The 24,908-nt window shown below is 33.6% G+C and overlaps 1 protein-coding gene across 3 annotated transcripts in view; it reads left to right on the plus strand.

Annotated features, from left to right (window-relative positions):
• Positions 1-24,664, plus strand: part of TRAPPC12 (trafficking protein particle complex subunit 12) — a 140,627-nt gene extending 115,963 nt beyond the window's left edge. For all 3 annotated transcript variants that reach the window (XM_074288047.1, XM_074288048.1, XM_074288049.1), the window contains 3 exons: positions 22,143-22,243; positions 23,176-23,263; positions 24,325-24,664. In XM_074288047.1, coding sequence (XP_074144148.1) covers positions 22,143-22,243; positions 23,176-23,263; positions 24,325-24,567 — 432 coding nt within the window. In that variant the 3' untranslated portion in view covers positions 24,568-24,664. The remainder of the gene's footprint in view (positions 1-22,142; positions 22,244-23,175; positions 23,264-24,324) is intronic.
• Positions 24,665-24,908: the final 244 nt, after the last annotated feature.

Raw genomic sequence — 24,908 nt, forward strand, 5'->3', positions numbered from 1 at the left:
TATTTACACACATATATTGTATCTAGGTTATATTGTAACACATGTAAAATGTATGGGATTACCTGTCATCAGGGGGAGGGAGTGGAAGGAAGGGGGGATAATTTGGAAAAATGAATACAAGGGATAATATTATAAAAAAAAAATTAAAATTACTCATGCATATATACTGTGGGAAAAAAAATTCTAAATAAAAAAAGAAAAAGAAAATAGAGACAAATGTTTCCTTTGGATTTTCATTATATTAGAAGTCTTAAAGAGATACAGAATTTCAATTTGCAGTTTCTCAACCACAATATAGGACTCTCCTTTTTTTTTTTTTTAATAGTATTTTATTTTTTCCAAATACATGTAAAGATAGTTTTCAACATTGATTTTTGTAAGATTTTATGTTCCAGATTTTTTTCTCCTTCCCTCCTTTACTTCTCCCCTACCCAAGAAAGCAAACGATCTGATATAGGTTATACATGTACATTGCTTTTAAACAAATTTGCTTGTTTGTCATGTTGTGCAAGAAAAATCAGAACAAAAGGGGAAAAACCACAAGAAAGAAAAAGCAAACCAAAAAAGAAAGGTAAAAATACTATACCTTGATCCACATTGTCTGTATGTGGATGACATTTTCCATTCCAAGTCTATTGGGATTGCCTTAGATCACTGCCTTGCTGAGAAAAACTAAGTTATAATAGTTAACAGATCAATTATGTACAATGTTTTCCTGATTCTGCTCACTTAATCAGCATCAATTCATCTAAATCTTTCTAGGCTTTTCTGAAATCATCCTGCTCACCAATTTTTATAGAAAATAGTGTTCCATTACATTTATATACCATAACTTATTTAGCCATTGCCCAGTTGATGTACATCCACTCAATTTCCAATTCCTTGGGTCTTCTTTTAAAATACTGAGTTAAGGACTTCTCTTCAATACTAAATCCATTACTGCCCCCTATCCCAGTATTCCCCTTTTCCTACCTTATTCCATTTATCTTATATTAAAAATTCTCTTAGAAAGACAGCTTTTTAGAATGTTAGGTATTGGATGGGCTTCTTTCTCCTAACACAAGGCAAATTTGGAAGGATACTGTGGTGCTGAACATACCTCATTTACCATTTTTCCCTAGACTCACCCACCAAGAACTACATAGAGGAGAGAGAAAGACAGATCATTTGAAGCTAGATATTGGAAATTTTTCTCGTCTTTTATAGAAATTGGTTTCTCAATATGTCAGTGGTTTGGTTTCCCATTTCTGTCATTCCTACTTATATACAGATTAGCAGAAGAATGTATTTCCCAGTAAAGCTTATGTTCTGGAAAGACAGGGACTATGTCAATTTGGGACCATATAGCATTGGTCACATAAGTAGGCATATAATGAATATCTGTTGAATTAAATTGAAATTAATTTCCTTATTTATAAGGATATGCCTGCAGAGGAAGAGAATGTTCTGTACCCATCTTAATTTCTGAATCATAGCTTATATAATATCATTCATTCTTAAAAATTTAAATGTATCTATGCATAACTCTCTCCCAGACCCTAAGATCCAAAGTTTCAATAAAGATATGTTCCCTTCCCTTAGGAGCTTATCATCTCTTAAGGGATATAACAGACAAATCATTACAATAGCTATCTGGCAGAGGACATGTGAATATTTCCTATCACTCAAGGAACTTTTTTAGAGATTCCAACAATCTTTAGTCTTTCCTGTCCTCTTAACCACCATCAAAGGCCATTTTCTCTGTCAGCAGCTTCTCTGCTGTTTGAGATCACAAGGAAAACGTTATTTGTTTTGTTTGAGGTCTCAATTTAATTACTTTTAAGGGATATGTGACAATTCCGCAGGGAAGGCAGGAGAAAGGGAACAAAGGCAGAAAAGGATGGTGAAATGTATGAACAGAGGCAGAAGAGCTCATGGCAGATCCCAGAAATGGGATAGGCAAATTTGGCTTTCTTCATGTTTGGCTTCTCCAGTCAAAGGTGGAAAAGTAGAGTGATCCTAGGGTATGGAGGGCCTTGAGTGATAGACAAAGGATTTTGATCTTTATTAAATTGGCATCAGGAAACCACTGAAGATTTTGTCATAGAGAAATGACTTGACTGTTATCTTACTTTAAAAAAAATAGTATTCTGGCAATAATGTGAGGGACACGGTTGTGGAGAGATCTATTGGAGGTAGGGGTAATTTAAGAAATATGAGCTTAACATTCATGTTGGCCATAAGAATTAAAAGCCATATTATTGACATATGCCAAAAAAAGTTTATTTTTTAAAAAACCCATATAATTGGAGAGAATAAAACTTATAATAAGATAAAGTAGCCTAAAACTATTTGGATTCCCTATTTTAATTGTTTTCAATTCCTGAGTGCTTTAGGTAGATTTGTTGCAGGAATCCTGGAGAAAGAAAATAATTCCTAACTGGAATCTCTTCAGTTAGAAAATGAGTCAGACTACAAAGCTAACTAACCCTTTGTGATCCAATTCACTCTCAGCTTTTATATGTGTTGGGACTCAATACATGTTAATGTTAATAGAGAATTGTCCAATTGGCAATTAGTCTCACATGCTCCATTATCCAAGTGCATTTGCTCAGTCCTAGCCCTTTATATATATGTGTGATATTACTTGTTATTTTCCCAATTACAGTTTTATTCTCAAATTGGCTTTTACCAAAACATATGATTGACAAAAGGAAGTTCTTTGACTGCATGTCAGAATTCACGACATTAAATAAACATTCATAAAACAAAGGTTTCCTGTTATCAGAAAGTAGATTTTGGTTTTCTTCTACTTTGATTCTTAATTATGTCATCTCATCAATGTGGTTAATTTTCCTGGCCATCAACAACTTCTTCTCCCCTAAGTAACCCTTCTCCAAAACTCTTGTTTGGTATTTGAAACCCTTTCCAACTTAGTTCCCACCTAAGGTCCTAGCCTTATGACACATTTTTCTTTTCATGAAGTCTTTGGCCCAACCAAACTAGCCACTGTAATGTTTCAGGACCAACCTTGGTTTCAGCATTCTAATCACCACAAGAATAGTCAAGAATATAGTCCAAAGTCTTTATTGTCTCCTTCAGTCTCCCAGTCTTTGTCAGCAGTCTCAGTCAGCCAGTCAGCAGTCTGCACATTTCAGTATAATGAGCTGTTTAGAGTCCCTAAGTTTGGGTGACAAAACATATCGTTGCTCTCTAGAGCCCCCACACTGGAATGATTAAAATATAGTGTCTAGACTAGCTCTCTGGAGGACCTCGGGACCATCCCGAATCCTTGGTCTTAGTGGAGTAGTGATGAAAGCAGGAGAGCCACCATGAGCCTGGTCAAGTCTTCTCTGTCTGTCTCTGAGTCTGTCTTCCCTCCCAGATCTGTTAGCTCTTATATACTCTTATTATAAGTACATCATCATAGGTCTTGTGGAATAGGTGTCAGCTTGTACAAATATACTAAATACTAAGTACATGTAAACTAGAGAAACATTATCTCAATTCCACTGAGTTATTTGTAAGATTACTTATTTCAAGTACACTTGGCCCTCTACAAGCCTCCTTGCTGTTTCTCAAACATGACATTCTACCTCTTTTCTCCATGTCTTTCTTTCTTTCTTTCTTTCTTTTTTTTTTTTGCTGAGGCAATTGGGGTTAAGTGACTTGCCCAGGGTGGTCACACTGCTAGAAAGTGTTAAGTGTCTGAGGCTAGATTTGAGCTCAGGTCCTCCTGTCTTCAGGGCTGGTGCTCTATACACTGTACCGCCTGGCTGCCCCCTCCATGTCTTTCTATAAATTGTTTCTCATGCCTGAAATCTGCTCCCTTGTCATTTCCACTTCTTAGAATTGTTAGTTTCTTTCAAAGCTTAACTTATCTCCTAAATAAAACCTTCATTGTAGTCTTCACAAATGTTAATAAGGCGAGGAAGTACAGTGAAAGCTGAACCTGGATTTAGGAAGAGCTAAAGTAGAATCCAACCTCATATATTTGCTGGCTATAGCAAATCTCTTAAATATTGTCTGTTTCCTCTTCTGTAAAATGGGAATAAAAATTGTTGTGAGGGTAAAAGTTAGATATTTGTAAAGCACTCTGCAAACTTCAAAGCTCTACATACATATATTTGAATTATCATGAGTACTGTAATATAAGATGCCCAGATATCTCATGAAATGTTTTTTGTTGCCACTTAATACAACAATAAAACTCTGCCAGCTTCTTTAATTAACTTCTCTGTAAAGAATCTGTGAACCATTCTTTAATTTACCGACAGCTTTCTTTTACCTTCATTTTTCTGTTATGGACAGAATATCAAGATTGATATTCAACAAAATATTTTCCTAAAACAGAAGAAGGTTTCACTATGTCATCTCCCTATATTATGTTGTCTCTGAGTTCAAATATAAAATTCTCTTTTTGGATTCAAAACTCTTTAAAACTTGGCGCTTGAAAGGAACCCACATGTACAAAAATGTTTGTAGCAGCCCTTTTTGTAGTGACAAAAAACTGTAAACTGAATAGATGCCCATCAGTTGGAGAGTGGCTGAATAAGTTATGGTGTGTGCATGTTATGGAATATTATTGTTCTATAAGAAATTATCAGCAGGATGATTTCAGAGAAGCCTGGAGAGACTTACATGAACTGATGCTAGGTGAAATGAGCAGAATCAGGAGATACAAGATAACAACAGGATTATATGAGGATCAATTCCAACAACGAGATGATTCAGGTCAGTTCCAATGATCTTGTAATAATGAGAGCCATCTTCGGAGAGAACTGTGGGAACTATGTGGATCACAACATTGCATTTTCACTCTTTTTGTTGTGGTTTGCTTAAATTTTATTTTCTTTCTCTCTCTTTTTTTTCTTCACTTTTTAATCTGATTTTTCTTGTGCAGAAAAATAATTGTACAAATATGTATACCTGTATGGGATTTAACATATATTTTTTACCACATTTAATATATATTGTATTATATGCCATCTAGTCGGGAAGGGGAAATTTGGAACAAAAGATTTTTCAAAGGTCAGTGTTGAAAAATTATCATTGTATATGTTTTGAAAATAAAAAACTTCTATTAAAAAAAAAGTCAAAAAATAAAAAAATAAAACTTATCCCCTTCCTCCCTTTCTAATCTTCTCATATTGTACTCCCACCCCTACCCTCACACACTTTATGATTCAGTGACTCTGATCTCCTCCTTGCTGTTCCTCTCATAAGATAATTCCGTTTCTACACTCTAAGCACTTTCTTTGGCTCCCTGCCATGCCTATAATGCTTTTTCCTCCTCTCTACCTCCTGGATTCCATATCTTCATTCAAATCGCAGCCAAAATTCATCATCTACCGTTAGTGGTTTCCCTCTATTAATTAGACCCAGTTTAACCTGTATATAGTTTGTTTGTACATAATTGTGTATATCTGTCCCACTAGACTTGTGAGCTCCTTGAAAGAAGGGACTATTTTTTGCCTTCTTTGTACCCTCAATACTTAGCATGGTACACAGCACATAGTAAGTAGTTAATAAGTTTATCGACTTACATATAGAGTTTTATCAGTTGATAAGCTAATAAGTGATGCAAAAAAATATGTCATTCTTAGTCCCTCTTCTTCTTTTTCTGTCATTGCCACTTCAGAAGCAAAAAATGGCTACAAAGGATCATTTTGTATTTTTCATATAATGGCACAGCCATTAAATTAATCTGCTAGTGTCCAGCCCAACAAAGCAGACATAAATTGGTTCTCAGATCATGCTTACATCTTTTTCTAACATGGTAGAACTTCTCAAAACTTGTGCTGGGTAATATTCTTCATAAGCTAAAAAAATTCGTTGATGCCACAATGAGACACCAAATGTAATACAGATTTTATAGTCACAATTATGTTAGTAAACCCTTTATAATATCTTTGAGCTTATGAATCACATTGTGAACTTCAAAGATTAAGATAATTCATTCAGTACATACACCAGCATTTAAGAACTCTGATTAGTATACAGAGAATTCAGCCACAGATTCCAAAGTCAGTGTTGGAAGGATCTTCCCAGGGGTCGTTTTGTCCGTTCTTTGGAACAAGATGCTAATCTGGATTCAGACAGAACCCAGCAAACCTGTTAACAACAAAATCATAAGAGTTTAAAAGGAGGCCTTTACAGGTGTTATGTGATATGAGAATTAGAGGCAGAATTCATTGGTACAGGGAACTCCTTAATGGGAAAAGCCTTCTGTGAATGCACATTGGTGCCATCTCTCCAACATATATTCCTAGAGAGTGTTTTCTCTCTCCTTGTCCAAAAATACTCTTTTCTTTCCCCTTCACAGAATTTCTCTCTTAAGACTTATCTCAACTATCTCTCTCTTCATGAAGTCTTTCCTAATTCAACCAACTACTAGTGCTTGCCCTTCCAAACTATCTTGTGTTTAACTATTTTATATTTGTTTAGTCAAGATTTATTCTGTATATACTCATATATGTACATGTTGTCTTCCTCATTAAAATGTCAATTCTTTATAAATAGGACTGTTTCATCCCTTGTACTTTTCTCCCCAGATTCTAGTATATAACAGACATTTAATAAATGCTTATTGATTGATAGAGCTCTAAGAGATTGTCATTTGACTTGGGTCATATAGCTAGTATGTGTCAAAGAAGGAATTGATCTCAGATCTTCCTACTTCAAGGTCAGTCTTCTGTTCACTACACTGAGATGCTTCTCTACCTATCTTATCCTAAAACATTTATTTGGACCATCAAGATTTGAGCACAAGAACTAAAATAGCTGTTAACTTAATTTTCACACACACACACACACAGAGTGATTTATGCCAATGAAACTAGGGTCAGGGTGGGAGCTATCAAAGGGATTCTTGTCCAAAAAAGATCCCTGTTGTGATTCTTAAAACTTGTTTTAGCATCAAAAATCTTAGTTTTTAAATTAAAACTAAAGTTAAAGTATGAACATCCCAATGTTAGGTTGATCAGTTACTTAAATTCAAGTTGGAGGATAAATGACTGGTATGTCTTCAACCGTGAGCCAAGTATTTATAAGAACAAAGATAAAATTGACTGATTTTACAGTTTTGTTAGCGGCTTATCCTAAATGCTTGCATTGTCATTTAAGTGAAACTTGTATCATTGATGTTAATCTCTAGAGCTCAGGACTGCTCTTGTTTCTTTTCCTTCCATCCTCCATTTCTCTCCCTCTGTCAGGAAAGGAACTAGTTTATATTTAAGAGACATCTATAGACTACATAAACATACAGCGAACAGTGTGTATACCTTGCTGATATTTCATCTTCTGAAAACTAAAATAGTCTTTAGACTGAATCAGAAAACCTAGGTCCATGACCTGTACTAAAATTTAAAGGTAGTACAACTATGGTACTTTGTCTATAAAATGGGCATATATTTGCAGGAATTACCTTACCATGTTGTTTTGAAGATCAAATAATATCTATAAGACCTTTTAAGTACTACTGAAATATTAGCTCTTATTATTTCACTGACTTTGCTCATTCTGTATTTGCAAAAAATATAAACAATCTAGGTGGTTCAGTGACTGGATCTGGACTCAAAAGTCCCGAGTTCCCACCTGGACTCAGATACTAAATAAATGTGTGACCCAGGGCAAATCACTTGAATTCTTTCTGCTTTTGTTTCTTCATCTGTAAAATGATAATGGCACCTACCTCCCAGAGTTGTGAGAATAAAGTGAAATATTTGAAAAGTGCTTTGCAGACATCAAAACCTGATAGAAATAGTAGCTATTAGCTATATTAACCAAAAAGAAAAAAGGAAATTCATTTTTATATACATATATATATATATATATAATTTTTTTTTTTTTTTTTTTTTTGAGCATAGAACACAATCCAGAAAAGAAAAGACCTAGATGAAAAGTGTTGGAAGGACTTAGGGAAAGTATCACCAGTATTTTCTGTCTTACCCATTTTATAAAGCAAGAGAGCTAGATGAGATAGAGGGGTCTCCAAGATCCAGCTAGGTCTGATATGCTGTCATACCATTATATCTGTCATGTTTTAGGTACATTTCTTCTTTTGAAGGCAATATAGCGGAGCAAGAGAGAATAACATTAGATTCATAGGTAAAATATCTTAGTAAAGCACTTATCAATTCAAAAAAAGAGACTAGATTTCTATTCAAGTTACTTATACCTTCGAAATCCAATTCTTACCGTGCAACAAAAAAAATTGGATTTACACACATATATTGTATTTAGGTTATACTGAAATACATTTAATATGTATGGGATTGCTTATCATGTAGGGGAGAGAATAGAAAGAGGGAGGGGAAATTTTGGAAAAATGAATACAAGGGATAATGTAAAAAAAATTACTCATGCAAATGTACTGTCAAAAAAATTATAATTATAAAATTAATTTTTAAAAAAAGAGAGGCTAGATATCTATTTACAAGAGTGTGATGGAGCTAATCCTGCCTGGAAACTAGTAAATTTTCAGTATTAGAATTTGTACCTTGAAAATCAGCAAACTTAAAGACTTGGCTTATTGTTTTGTTGATTGTCTAGATTTTTTAAAAAGTGTTAATAATGCTAATGAAACCTAAGTATCTACTTTTTTTTTTTTTTTTTTTGGCTGGAGAGGAAGTTTGTCAAACACAAACATTTACCAATGGACTACTTTGGGGAGATTCCCCAGTCAGTGAATAAAACTTAGGTTTAGTACAAAAGTAATAAACTAAAAAAGTACTACAATTTTCAGTGACTTGATATAAGCTGCACAAAATATTCCCCAAAGAGGAATGTCTAACATTGGAACAAACTTTCTACATATAAGAAAACCTTCCATTTGAACTACATAGGATAGTCATTGCAACACTGAAAAATGTCTAATGTGATCATGTTTTTCTGGTTTATGCCTCACTTGACATTACTAATAAAGGACTTGTTTTTGTTGTTGTTCTGGACCTGTGGTTCACTGATATCCAGAACTTGCTGTAAAGAAACTCCCTTCACCAATGCAAGTCAGCATCTTCTCTATAACTTATATAGTTTTAAAGGCTTATTAACCAAAGTTATCTCTGTGAATTAATTTATCAAGTACTTTTACATGATTTGAACAAAGGTATGAGATAAATCTTTTGGAGAGACAGCGGTGTGCTCAGAAAGCAAAAGGAAGAGTAGGGCCATGCATTCTCTGTACTTCTCAGTCATATATGAAACTGAAGATGGTGATATGCTATGGAAAATAAGACTGCAGAAGTTTTCATCCCTTGTTACAGTTCTATCAAGGACACTTTGAATGACATACCTTTTCTGACATAAATGCATTATAAAGATGAGAAAGTAGGTGATAGAGGTCAGTAGCTGCTGCTGCCTTCTTGAACGCATTTTCTAGTGTTAATACAATTGGTGATCTTTTCCGTGCTTGAGGAATTTTTTTTTTGTTTTTGCTGTATCCTTTAATATTGCATCACCTCCTACATGGATTTTTTGGTGGGTGTGGGTGGGTGTATGTATAAGTGTCTGTGTCTATATTTGTTCTGATCAAGTTGTTCTCTTTTATTTCTTCTTAAGTGTTATTTCCATTGCTTATATAGCTCATTGAACACTGAAGTGTTACATTCCAAGAATGATAGTTTTCTATCAACAATAATGAAAATAGAGTATAATGGTAATGCCAGGTTATCTGATCCATTTTTGTTTCTATTTATTGTCCTCTTGGTTTCATCTATGAATGTGCTTGAAATAATCTAACTTAGTTGACTTTAACTGCCAAGTATTTAAAGCTTATTTTCTCTTCCACTGTTTTTTCTTTTTTCTTTTGTAAATAGTATTTTACTTTTTTCAATTATATATTGTTTTCAACATTCATTTTTTTAAATAAAATTTTGATTTTCAAATTTTTTTCCTTCCATCCACCTTTCCCAAAGCAGCAAACAATCTGATATAGATTATACATGTGCAGTCATGTAAAATGTGTTTTCACATTAGTCATGTTGTAAAAGAAAAAACAGAATAAAAGGGAAAAGCCACAAAAAAAAAACAAAAAAATTGAAAATAATATACTTTGATGTGTATTCAGATTCCATAATTCTTTCTTTGGATGTGAGTAGCATTTTTCATCATGAGTCTTTTGAAATTGTCTTGGATCGTTATATTACTGAGAGCTGTTAAGTCACAGTTGATCATTGCACAGTGTTGCAGTTACTATGTACAATATTCTCCTGGTTCTGCTTGCTTCACTCACCTTCAATCCATGCAAGACTTTTCAAGTTTTTCTAAAAACCACCAGTTCATTATTCCTTATAGCACAATAGTATTCTATCACATTCATATTCCACAACATTGTTTAGCAATTCCCCAATTCATAAACATCCCCTCAATTTCTAGTTCGTTGCCACCACATAAAGAGTTACAATAAATATTTTTGTATATATAGGTCCTTTTCCCTTTTTTATGATCTCTTTGGGATACGGATCTAATAGTGAAAATCCTGAACCAAAGGGTTTGATTGCCTTTTGGGTATAGTTGCAAATTGCTCTCAAGAATGATTGGATCAGTTCACAACTCCATCAACAATGCAGTTGTATCCCAATTTCCCCACATCTCCAATATTTATCCTTTTCCTTTTTTGTCACATTATATGACTATAGATGAGTTTTCTTCATCTGAAAATTGCCTGTTCATAGCATTTGACCATTTATCAGTTTGAGAATTACATATTCTTATACATTTGATTCAGTTCTCTATATTTTTGAGAAATGACGCCTATATTAAAAACATTTACTATAAAAATTGTTTCCCAGATTTCTGCATTCCTTTTAATCTTGATTGCATTTGTTTGTTTGTTTGTTTTTAATCCCAAACCTTTTAAATTAATGTAATCAAAGTACTTCATAATGTTCTCTTTTTCTTGGTTGGTCATAAATTCTTCTCTCCCTGGATCTGACAGGTAAATCATTCCTTGCTGTCCTAAATTGGTTATGGTATCAGCTTTTATATGTAAATCATTGATTCATTTTGACTTTAACTTGGTATATATAATGTGAGATGTTGGTTTATACCCAGTTTCTGCCATACTGTTTTCCAGTTTTCCCAACAGATTTTGTCAAAAAGTAGGTTCATATCCCAAAAGCAGGAATCTTTGGGTTTATCATACAGTAAATTACTATAGTACTTTTTATGTATTTAATCTATTACACTCATCCACCACTCTATTTCTTAACTTGTATCAAATAGTTTTGATGATTGCTGCTTTATATTATAATTTATATTTGGAATGGCCAGGCCACCTTCTTTTGCATTTTGTTAATTTCCTTTATATTCTTGACCTTTTGTTCTTCCAATTGACTTTTGTTGTTATTTTTTTCTAGCCCTATAAAATATTTTTTTGGCAGTTTGATTAGCAAGGCACTAAATAAGTAAATTAATTTAGGTAGAATTGTCATTTTTATGACAATAAGTCATAATAAGCTTAATATTGAAATTGATATTTTTCCAGGTGTTTAGATCTGAATTTATGTGTGTTAAAAGTGCTTTGTAATTGTGTTCATATAGTTCTTGGATTTGTCTTGGCAAGTAGAATCCCAAATATTTTGCCTACAATTATTTTATTTATTTTTTCTATGTAATAAAATCATGCTTTAATTACCTCTGACTGCCCTACAATTATTTTAAATGGAATTTCTTTTTTTTAATCTCTTGTTGATGGGCTTTGTTGGAATAATATAGAAATGCTGATAATTTATGTGGGTTTATTTGGTGTTCTGTGATTTTGCCAAAGTTGTTAATTATTATTTTTTCTTTTTCTTCTGAGGCTGGGATTAAGTGACTTGCCCAGGATCACACAGCCAGGAAGTGTTAAGTGTCTGAGACCAGATTTGAACTCGGGTCCTCCTGAACTCAAGGCTGGTGCTCTATCCATTGCACCACCTAGCTGCCCCCCGTTGTTATTTTAAGTAGTGTTTCAGTTAATTCTCTAGGATTCTCTGAAAATTTACCATCAACAAAATAACAGTGTACTTGGTTGTTCTAATTCCATCAATTTCTTCTTATTCTCTTATTGTTAAAGTTAACATTTTTAGTACAATATTGAATAATAGTAGTAATAATGGGCATCTTTGTTTTACTCTGATCTTATTGGAAAGGCTTCTAGGCTTAGCCCCATTACAGATAATGCTTGCTGGTGGTTTTAGAGAGATAGAACTTATCATTTTAAGGAAAGCTCCATGTATTCCTATGCTCTCTAGTTTTTAAATAGGAGTCAGTGCTGTTTTTTGTCAGAAAATTTTTCTGAATCTATTGAAACAATCATAAGATTTCTTTTAGTTTGGTTATTGATATTTGGATATTGATATCAGTTATTGGAATAATTTTTCTAATATTGGACCAGCACTAAATCTCTAAATCCTATCTGGTAATAGTTTGTTATCCTGGTGATAAATTGCTGTTATCTCTTTGGTAATACTTTATTTAAAATTTTTGCATCAATATTCATTAGGATAATTGGTCTATAATTTTCTTTCTCTGCTTTTGCTCTTCCTGATTTAGGTGTCAGCATCATAAAAGGAATTTGGTAGGGCTCCTTCTTTGCCTATTTTTCCAAATAGTTAAATAGCTAGTATTGGAATTAATTTTTCTTTAAAGGTTTAGTGGAATTTACTTAGAAATTCATGTGGCCCTGCAGGTTTTTTTCTTTGGTAGCTCATTGATGGCTATTTTTTCTAAAATTGAGTTGTTTTATTTATTCATTTGTTAATCTAGGCAACTTATATTTTTATAAGCACTTAGATTTTCAGATTTATTGTCATACAATTGGGGAAAATAGCTTCTAATTATTGCTTCAATTTCCTCTTCCTTGATGGTGAATTTATCCTTTTTAGATAATGATGATTGGGTTTTCTTCTTTCTTTTTTAAAATCAAATTAACCAAAGGTTTATCTATTTTATTGGGTTTTTCATAAAACCAACTTTTAGTTTTACTTATCTTGTTTTCAGTTTTGTTACTTTCTCCTTTGACTTTCAGAATTTCTGATTTGTTGTTTCATTGGAGATTTTTAATTTGTTCTTTTTCTTAGTTTTTTAACTTGCTCGTCCAATTCATTGATTTGCTTTTTTTCTCTATTTTATTCCATAAGAATTTAAAGATATAAAATTTCCCCTAAGTACTCCTTTGACTTCCTATAAATCTAGTATATTACCTCATATTCATTTTCTTTGATGAAATTATTGATTGTACTTTGATTTGTTGTTTGACCTACTCATTCTTTAGAATTAGAGCATTTAGTTTTTTATTCATTTTTAATGTATTTTTCATGACTTTTTATTACATCATGGTCTTAAAAGAATGCATTTAATGTTTCTGCTTTTCTACCTTTGAATGTGAAGTTTTTAATGCCCTGATATGTGGTCAAGTTTTGGAAGAATGTCATGTACCATTGGAGGAAGGAAGACATATATTCTTTTTGCTTTGTCTGAGATCAGGTTTACTACCCTTTTTTTTTTTTTTTTTTTTTTTTTTTTTAATTCAGCTATAGCAAAATGTATCTTACTCTAGCCTTTCACCTCTTCTACTGCTTTTTTGTGTGAAGCAGTTTTTTAGTAGTCTTCCATCCCCTCCTTTTTAATGTGTTGCTGTTATGGGCCAGAACTCTGTATTTGAAACAAAAATTATTCTTTTTTTTTTTTAATAGCTTTTTATTTATAAGATATATGCATGGGTAATTTTTCAGCTTTGACAACTGCAAAACCTTTTGTTCCAACTTTTTCCCTCCTTCCTCCCATCTCTTCCCCCAGATGGCAGATTGACTAATACATGTTAAATATGAAACAAGGATTCTTACAAAGTGCTAACTCAGTGGAATTGATGAGATAATGGTTATATAGTTTAGCATTGTGTTTAATAGTTCTCTAGTTCAGTATGATTGATTTAATCTTGTCGCAAATAATGGTTCCCTAGTGATATAATGATTGGTTTATACTCAGTATACTGTAAATGATCTAATTATAATAGAGCATATAAGCTGGGACAAACTCAGCCAAGGTCAGACTTGGGGAAGACAGAGGACTGGAGGCGGGAGCTCAAGCTCTCAGAGCCAAGGAGAGAGATTCATTCCATTTCACACCACCATGGTGGCTGGCCTGTCCTCCCCAGGCCCCAGGCAAGGAGACAATAAAGAAGTTGGACTTTATCCCTGACTATTCTCTTGGTGATTATTCCACTGAAACAAAAGCTGGTCCAGAGACCTTTAGAAAACTAACCTGCACACTACAAGGTTATGATTCTAATTTGTTAATAATACTTCAACAAGTAAAATTATACTCTTTTTAAAGTGAAAGCATGAATTAACACATTTCTTTAAGTTGTAATCAACATTTTGTCAATATACAAGAATAATGTTTTATAATACAGTAATAGCACCATAAGTCAGTGGTGGTGATCTATGTCTGTTATCCTCGTAAGTGTGGTCACCAAATGATAATTTTTTGGCTACATTAGCTCATCCATGCTTTGGGGGGAGAAGGGTGGGTGAATTGATGAGGGTGTTGGAGTTGGGTAGTGAGGAATCTCGTCAGTAAAGATGCTATGTCCATTCATGGATGGTACATTCACCAGCACCAGCACCAGAGGTTGGTATGTCATGGTGTTACTTTTTTTAAAATAGCTTTTTATTGACAGAACATATGTATGGGTAATTTTTCAACATTGACCCTGCAAACACTTCTGTTCCTCTTCCTTCCCTCCACCTCTGCCCCTAGATGGCAGGTAGTCCCATACATGTTAAACATGTTAAAGTATATCTTAAAGACAATATATGTATACATATTTATACAGTTCTCTTATTGCACAAGAAAAATCAGATTTAGAAAGATAAAAATAACCTGGGAAGAAAAACAAAAATGCAAGGAAACAATAACAGAAAGGGTGGAAATGTTATATTGTGGCTCACACTCATTTCCCAGGGTTCTTTTGCTGGGTGTAAGTGGTTCTGTTCATCACTGATCAATTGGAACTGAATTGGATCCTCTCATTGCCGAAGAACTTCCAACAGAGTTGATCCCCATATAGTATTATTGTTGAAGTATATAATGATCTCCTGGTTCTACTAATTTCACTCAGCATCAGTTCATGTAAGTCTTTCCAAGTCTCTCTGTATTCATTCTGCTGGTCATTTCTTACAGAGACACTTTACATGCCATAAGTTAAATTAATTTTTTTAAATGAATTAAAATGGAAAGCTAGTGATCAGAAGCCCATATATAAAGTAGGCAGTATATGGTATCTCATTATTGGTATTCCCCTTTTGAATTTCGAGAAATTTTTAGTGAGATAAGACTATTTTTATGTCACCTGACTTTTCAGTATTTAAGAGTAGAATTCATTGTAGGCTTTGATATAGAGTAGACATAGATATAAAAGTGTAAGTCAGTCAGAGTCTATGTTCCCTGTTCTCAGAATACTTATAAGTCTGAGATGTATACTGTGTAAACAGTAGATAGTAAAATAAACTTAAAAGTTTTCTAGCATATATTAAGTGACAAGTAAGTAGTGTTTATGCTAGGTCTGCAAGAGTACAGGAAAGGAGTTAATCATTGCTGACTGAGGGGAATTAAGTGTATGGAAATGGCAATTAAGGGTGAATGGAACAGAGCATGTTTGGGCAATTAGGATTGTATAAAAGAGTAAAGAAAAATCAGGTTTAAGAGGACCCCAAATGCCAGGGTAAGGATTTTGGATTTATTCTGGCATTCATGGTTCCAGTTATCTCTAGTTCATTAAATTCCTTCATTCACAATGTGTTGGGCATTAATATGGTGTACAAAGAAGTACATGGCTTCACACTTTCCTCACACAGATATTTAAAATACAAGGCTATTTCTTTGCATGATAAATGCTCTATGAATAGTGTTTACAATGTAGTAATTCAGAAGGGAAGGAGATTACTAAAGGGGAAGCATTTGAGCAGGTCTTTTTCGGGGATGGTGTTTTGGAGCTTAGGATTTCTGTAGATAGAGGTATCAAAAGATGGAAGATTTTTACCCCACAGTGTAGTCACAATTCTCAAGTGGGGCAATGAAATAAAGCTTTTTGCAAACATTAAAGAGCTACATAAATTTCCTCTTTTATCTTTATTATTTATCTTTGTTCAGTTTTATATACAATTCAGTTTGGATAGACTACATAGTATCTGTGTAGGAAGAAGGGGGGAGGATGGCTTACACTGAGTTTTATGTGCTAATAATATATCCAGGAAGAAATTTCTTATAAGGAATTAGACATATAGATGAACTCTTGAAGAAGGGACTAAAATGATCTGTCTTCTCCATGCCTCCAGTCTCTCTTATATGTCTTCCTCATAGATACAAAATTGAAATTTCCTAAAAACATAGGTCTATGTCAATTTTGTATCTGTGAGGAAAACATTATTTTGTTAAATGTTTACTATTTACATTTTATTTAGGGGGATTAAAATGATTATTATGGCAATATGCTGCAAGTTGAGCTGAGAATTTGACACTTGCATTCTAGTGAATTGAGAGGTTAAATGATATGTGTTATGTGTCAGAGGCAGAACTTGAATCGAGGTCTTTCTAGATTGGACACTAGTTGTCTACTATACCCTGACTCGCATAAATAAATTAGACAAATAAAGGGTTTCCTAAATTGATAAATTGTAAAATTGAACAATGTGAATTGAAAATTACAAATGTTTTTTATGTGCAAACTGTAAAACAAATCTTAATATCTAATTGTCTAGAAACAATGTATCGAACTAAATACCAGCATGTTCATAACTAGGATATAATTAATGGCAGTTAATATAAAGATATATGTGGGAATTTTAGTTCATGACATACTTAATATGTCAGTCGTATACTATAACTACTAAAAATCTATACACCCTGAGTTTGCATTTATTGAAGTATAGTTTCGAGATTGTACTATGATGAAAAACATACAAATAGGCATCAGAAAACAGTATTAATCTTGACACAGGTATGTAGTATCTATGTGATTTACACTTTCAGGCCTTTGTCTCTTTCCTCATCCACAAAATAGAAATAATCCTTTCCCTGTCTAGATCGAGTTATTTTAAGGATCATATGAAATAATGTATGTGAAAATACTTTGACATCCATAAAGCAATCTCAGAAAATAAGATGTTATTACCTACGTCTCTAAACTACTCACGCCACATCTAAATAGTGCTCAATTCTAGTTACTATGTTTTAAGAAGAATCTTGACAGTGTGTTAGGGTAAGCCAGCCAAGATTGTGAGGGACCCTTAACTGTTTTCAGGAGGAATGGAGAAGTTAAGTCTAGAGATAGACAAGTTATTTTTCTTCAAATATATAAAGGACATAGGTTTGTTTATGTTGCACTATAGGATAGAATTGATAGATGATGATTAGACAGGGGCAGTGATATAAGAAAGAACTTTCAAACAATTATAGCTGTCTAGTAGAATCGCCTTTGAGGTAGCAAAGTCAATTCCATCAAACAAGCAGTGTGCCAGATGAACATCATTACAGAAAATATTGGTAAGATCCCTTCTTTGGATAATAGGTAGTACTAGATATCCTATAAAGTTTCTTCCAATTCTCTGATTCTCATAATTGATTTGTACCTTTAACTTGACACATTAAATCTCACTAACTCATCAATTCTAAAAATAATTGAGTATATAGTACATGTGCTGGGCATGTATAGAGTGTAAAGAAATATGTCTGAGCCACAGTCAGGTTCCTAAGAAACTCACATTTTACTAAGTGATATATATGCATAATGTCATGACAAAATAAAATAATACATGGTATAACTTGTGTCTCCTTGAAGAAAGCAAGCTCACTGAATATAGGAACAATTTCATTTTTGTCCTTGGATACCTAATACCTATATACCTAATACATAATAAGTGCTTAAGTGTTTTTCAAAATAGTAATTTTTTGCTTTATTCAATGCCAAATAAGTGGCATAAACAATGTGCCAATGAAATTTTAAAAAAATAAAAATAAAAGAATATTGTGGCCTACAATGGGCAGAGAATGCTTCCTGAAAAAAGTTGCTTGAGCTAATCCTTGAAAAATGGGTAGGATTTGAATTGTCAGAGAAGGAAAAGAGATGTTAAGTAGAGCTACTGTGGCAGAAATAAATGTGATGTTTTAGTATATGGGCTATAAAACATTCTGGCTGAAGGAAATAGCTCCAATAGGAGTAAATCTGAGGTGAAATGCAAAACATAGGAGAGAACAGTATTGTAGCTTATCATAAATGCAAGTCTCTATAGACTTTTGATTCCAAACCATAGAAAATCATTAATTGATTAGGACATGATGACATAATTAAAGAAATGTTTTAGGGAGAATGATTTGGTGTGGTAATAAAAACTGATTAATAGGAGAAGTGGTAGAAGGCAACAAAGCAAATGAATAAATATCTTATTACAAATATGGTCAGCTGTAATATGGTGATTGCAGTGAAAATAGAAAATAATGAGTGGATATGAATGACATGAAGGAAGTACTGAGGTGGGGGAAAGAATGGCTGGCTACTCATTGAATATAAGTATTGAGAAAAAGGGAATAGTCAAAGTTGAATTTGAAACTGAGTTTAGATGGCTAATTTCTCATATTCTTTTTTCCTTTTTCAACTTCTGAAAGAAGGAAAAGATTACTGGATTTTAGTGGGAAGAAGGATGTCTTCAATTTTGAATGTTTTGAGTTTTAGATACTGTCCAAGGGAAATATTCGTGTAATTATTGGAAATATAGAACTGGATACAGTAAGATAGAAATCTTACAGTAATTCACATGGCTAAAGTCATGAACATAGATAATCAATAAACATTTATTAAATTTACTTCTTATGTTCCAGGCACAGTACTAAGTGCAGATAAGAGAGAATATAGGTAGAAAAGAACAAGAATTGACGATTAGACATTAAGAAAAGCAGCCACAGTTGTAGTGAGGAAAAAAAGAGGTGCCAGAAGAGAATCACAATTGTGAAATTTTGAGTTAGTAGGGCCTGTAACAGTTATGTAGACTAAATTCATGCCCAAAAGGAATTCCCACCTCACTATACAACACCCACCAAGTAGTCATCTAGCCTCCATTTAAATCCCTCAGTAAGAAAGATTTGACTGGGCAATGGGCATTTCCTTATAAATACTGCTGGTTAGTGAGAGTTTTTTGGACATCAAAAAATTTGACTCTATAGCTTTCATTGCTCTTATCTCTGCCTTGTGAAGGCAGACAAAGCAAATCTAATCCTCCTTTCACATGACTCAATGAAGCAGAATTTGTGGTAGCTCAAAGAAAATGTTAGACGTGTAAGTTTAGAGATGATCTCCGTTCCACATGTTCATATGAACTTTTATGTGCCTGAGGCTTCTGAGCTCATATTAGTTGGATCAGCCACAGCCACTATACCTTGACACCAGCAGAGTGATGTCATTTTGGGCTTCTTTGAGAAACAAGCACTAATCAACTAACCAGTTAGCCCATCAGATACATGAAGATATCTGTCACGTCCCTCTTAGTCTTCCTCCTTAATCCTTAATTCTTTGAAATTGTCCTTATCTGACATGGATTCAAGGCCTTTCAATGTCCTGGTTGCCTCATCTGGACATTCTGTAGATGATCAATGTCTTTTCTTGTTGTGTCCAGAACATGGTGCTCCAGATGGGGGCCTGACTATTTCAGAAAAAAAAAAAAAAAAAAAAAGAGACCTAGTTATCAACATTTCGAAAAGGAAAATCATTAGGGAAAAAATCACAGTAATGTCAAATACAGTAGGGCATTTTTTCCCATTTTATATCATCAAGTCTTGAAATAGTCAATTGTAAGAGAGTCTGACATACTAGATAGAAATACTCTGGAGAAAATTCAGCACAATGCCATCAGGAAAAATGAGGGCGGCGTTGTAAGTAGATGTGAGCTTTACAAAATAAGTAGAATGTATATAAGTCTGACTTCTTATTGTTTACACATTTGCAGTATCCTGTGGATATTAGATATGGTTTATTAATCCTCTTTGTGATGCTGTCCTCTTAGCTATGAATCTGCTTGAAAATTATGAGTAGGGATAAATATTCAGGCTTTCTTGATGGGGAGAGATGCACATATGAGCACTGGCAGTCAGGCACATGGTTGCCAGCACTCAAACAATCTGCTTCCCTCTTCTCCTCCAACTAGTCAGATGCACTATCAGATTTTTAAAAATTTTTTTTTTTTTATTTTTCTCCACGAAAATCAGTGCTTTCAAAGAGTTGATTCTATCACTTAAAGCTGACTTACATCATTTATTTGTGTAGTAAAGCTGACTATAAAGAAGCAGACCTTCATTCTAATCATAGATCATTTCAGCAGATAGGAAAAAGTGTGACTAGGGTTTTATTAATATCATTCATTAAAAATTAGCTAGTTTGAGTTTTAAAAATTACTACCTAAACTTAATTATCATGTTCCAAATTCCAAAACTCCCATTATAATAAACTCTATTACTTCTAATATTTATTTTTACATAATTTCATGATCATAGAAAATAAGTATAGTCTATGTTTCTGACCTATTCATGAGGGAGGGTGCTCCAAACCTAGAAAGTGAAAAAAAGTATATCCCTGTTTCTCCCATATCTGTCGTGTTCTATTTTGTATCTTCTTCAGCTGTGTGCTTATTGTATCCATATATCCCTCCCTTCCCAACATTTTTTAAAACTTTCTTTTAGTCAAGAATTATATTTTTCACATTTGTATACCTGGCCTATAGACAGTGCCTTTCCTATATTAAGTGCTTAATCTATGTTTATTGAATTGAATTTCTCATATCCCAGCTCATCTTGTTCCTTTTTTACTCTCTTATGTCTTTCTGTGTGCTATTTTGTTTGGGTGGATAGTTTGAGAATTTAGGTCAGTTTTGTTTAGGAGGTTGGAATGCTTAATGAGATGGGGAGGGATGAGTGGAGATGAAAGATAATTTCTTCTTGATGACAGGACAAAAGAACTGTCAACTTATTTATGGCTCACCTCAGTTTTCTTCTAATCAAAATGCAAACAGCAGCAATCAAGTTTCATTATACTGAGACCACTGCATTAAAAAAAAAAAAAAAGACCCGAGAATAAATTGTATAGAATATAAAATTTGAAAGAGCTAGAAAGAAACTTTAGAAATTATCGAGTACAACCTCATCATTTTAGGAAGGATAGGGAAGTTCAAAGCAGTTGTGATTTGTCCATTATGATTCAAAAAAAAAAAAAAATCACTTAGTGACACAACCAAATCTAAAAACAAGTTTTCCTCATATACAGTTGAGACTTCTTTCATTATTACTAATAGGTGTCCTTTAGAACAAAAAAGAGCTTGCTTTATGTAACTGTAATGCCTTAGAAGGTATATATTTTAGCGGGTTTTTTTTCCTGAATTCACTGACATTTCATAGTCAGAAAATATTTTGCATTAACCAGGAGGGGGAAAAATGTCTGAGATTTTTCTCCTATTCAGATACTAACTTTAATAACATTTATTCATTAAATAACAACTTAAATGATATATTGTCACTTCAAGATGAACATTTCAGCTGGTCTCAGAATGAGCAGTAGAAGTTATTAATCTTGACATGTTTTACATCTTTGAAAAAAAATTACCTTTTTATTTCAAATTATTTACAGCTTTGGGGGCAGCTAGGTGGTGCAGTGGATAGAGCACCAGCCTTGAATTCAGGAGGACCCGAACTCAAATCTGGTCTTAGACACTTAACACTTCTTAGCTGTGTGACCCTGGGCAAGTCACTTAACCCCAGCCTCGGAGGGGGGAGGGAATTATTTACAGCTTTCCACTTCAAAAGGGAAGACAAGTGTTATTTAGCAGTTTATTATGTTAATTTCATATCATTTATTATAATAATTTTAATAATATTCATGTAGTAAGATGTATACATAAAGAATTTTGTATACTGTAATAAAGACAGATCATTCTTTTTATTATGTGAACTAATAGCTTCAGTCTCTTTTCAAAAAAATAACTATTGGTGATTGATATGATCCTAAGAATTCTATTTTCTCTTACCTGATGTTCCAATACCTTCACATTGTAATTTTAATTCACTTTTAAAGTAGTTTGATGTTGTTTGAATGTTTTATTTAGTATGTTAACTGAACTATTTACTTTTTTCCAAATCAGATTGGAGACATAAAAATGGCTGAAAAATATTTTCAAGATGTTGAGAGAGTATCACAGAAATTGGATGGACTTCAGAGTAAAATAATGGTTTTAATGAACAGGTATATATTTAAACCTAAATATAAGCCATACTTTTTTTTTAGAACTTATGCAACAGTTTTACATTTTGCTTAATGAACATCAAAACCCTTTAGAGAGCTTCTGTCTCATTCTGACTTCTTTCCTACCTGTGTCTATCAAATAGGACTGACTAAGGCTATGATGATAGATGCAAGAGAGATCTAGCAAATTGTGAGAATTAATAGCACCTATTTTCCAGGTTTGTAATGAGAACCAAATGAGATAATATTTGGAAAATACTTTACTCAATGCCTGGCACACAGTAAGCACTATATAAATGTTAGTTCTCATTATATTATTATTAATGTAATTATAGTAGCCTGAATTGAAATTGTGTTTCTTTAATCATGAAAATTGTTTTAAGGGTCCTTGTTCCTTTGGTTCTTTACAACATTGCTTATATAACCCCCAAACATAAATGTTTGCTTTAGGTGGCTCACCCTGTTTTGTTTCATGTATTGTGGTGATCTGTTGAGGAATCTGACTTTATGAGTAAAATTATGTCTTAATATGCATGTGTGCATATACATTTATTAAGATACAAGTTATCATAAATGGTAGGTGGGAAACATAGGAATGGAAACTACAAATCAGATAGGTATCCATTTTTATAGCAGAAAGTAATTTTAGGTTGAGTTCCTGTGTGTAAATTAATGAAAGTTAGACTCACTTTATTTTGCTAGCCAGAATGTATAAAATAGTTCAATCAACTAAAATGTCACTACCTCCGTCTGGAAAGCATTAACACCCAGACTGCTCAAGATTACACTTTGAAGAGCAAATGTCAGAAATGCTCATATCTTTAAAGTTACGGGTAGGGGGAAGGGGACAGCATCACTCCATCAATTCTGTTTGATATATTATCATTTTGAGTTCTCCAAGTTAATTGCTTTTTATGTCACTTATATTACAGAGCATTCCTTCATCTTGGACAGAATAACTTTGCAGAGGCTCACAAATTCTTCACAGAAATTCTGAGGATTGAACCCACAAATGCAGTGGTAAATTTTCCTAGGAGAAACATTTTCGGTTACCCTAGAACCCAAAACACAAGTACAATACAACAAATGCTTATGTAGAACATTCTGCTGAGCATTGGAAATGGAAAGAAGGGAAGTAAAGGAAGAAATCAAGAGTTAGATGAACTCAGAACTTGCCTTTAAGCACTTTTCCTCCCTGAAATAGCTGTTATGTAAAATATCATAGGAGAAGCACATTAGAAAAGGGTAGAATAGAGTTTTAGGCTTCATGCTTTCTGCAGATTTACAGGATCAGATTTAGAACTGAAAGGAGCATGAGAGGTAGACCATCTGGTAGAGTGCCATCATTTTATAGATGAGAAAACTGTCTCTGAGAAATTTAGTGACCTGCCCAAAGTCACATCGGTAGAATAAGTGGCAGAAACAGACTTTGAATCAGGCTTCTGGGAAAAAAAAAAAAAAAAAAAAAAAAAATCCAGTCCTTTTCCTTGAACCATCATGACTCTCTATTAAAAAACATTAGATTAGAGAATTATTTGAGGCCCTGAGAGGCTAAATCACACTGGTAGTAGTATTTAAGAAGCTGGATTCAAATCTATTCCTATCATAGTTAGATTAGATTCCTGCTTCCAGGTCTGGCACTTTATCAGCTGGAACCTGGGTGTTAGCTGAGAAAGGTTCAAGTACTAGTTATGCTTCCACCATAGGGCCAGGAGCTAGTTATTTTCTTTTTCTGGACCTTAGCTTTTTTCCCTTTCTCAAATAAAAAGGGTGATTTAGATGGCCTCTAAATGCCTTCTTTCTGACTCATTTTCAGTTCCCTTTGCATCAGGTAAATTATTTTATCTAACTACTGTGAGTTTTTTGGTTTTGTCTTTTATACTGATGAGTACCCATTGACCCCAGTGTAGTCCACAGAACACTTAGTTGAAAACAAATCCTTGTACAAAGAACTTGAGGTGTGGGAGAGTATTGAGTATAGGAGACCAAGTAAATGTATTTCTGAGTTAATTACAGAAGGTATTTTTCCAAACATTTATTCAGTCAGGTCTGATTCCATGATCTGTGTTCTGTTTCTCTAGGCTAATAACAATGCTGCTGTTTGTCTGCTTTATCTGGGGAAATTGAAGGATTCCCTCCGGCAGCTGGAAGGGATGGTTCAGCAGGATCCTAAGCACTACCTACATGAGAGTGTTCTTTTCAATTTGACAACTATGTATGAACTGGAGTCATCCCGAAGTATGCAGAAGAAGCAGTCTCTGCTTGAGGCTGTAGCTGTCAAAGAGGGTGACAGCTTTAACACTCAGTGTCTCAAGTTAGGATAGATCATTTAATTTTGCCAGTTTCTTTCCTGAAAAGCTAATTAAAAATTGTACATACTAAAGATAATATATAAACATTACTCTTTTAACAGATTAAAAACAATCTCTTGTGTTATTGTAATTTGGAGAGTAGCTGAGGTATCTAAAGGGCATCTGGAACAACTACCCAGACTCTCCCAGCACTGACAGTTTATTGAGTTTCAGCCAGCTTTGTCCCTACAGTCCTGCCACTATTTTTGGAGGAAAAGGAGGTAAACATACTATTAGACTGTTATTCATAGCTAGAGACAATTCAGATTATGCAGTTGGAGGCCTTTTGTTTACTCACTGAAACTAACCTTCAT

The sequence above is a fragment of the Sminthopsis crassicaudata genome, chromosome 2 (genome assembly GCF_048593235.1).
Source record: "Sminthopsis crassicaudata isolate SCR6 chromosome 2, ASM4859323v1, whole genome shotgun sequence".
NCBI lineage: Eukaryota > Metazoa > Chordata > Mammalia > Dasyuromorphia > Dasyuridae > Sminthopsis > Sminthopsis crassicaudata.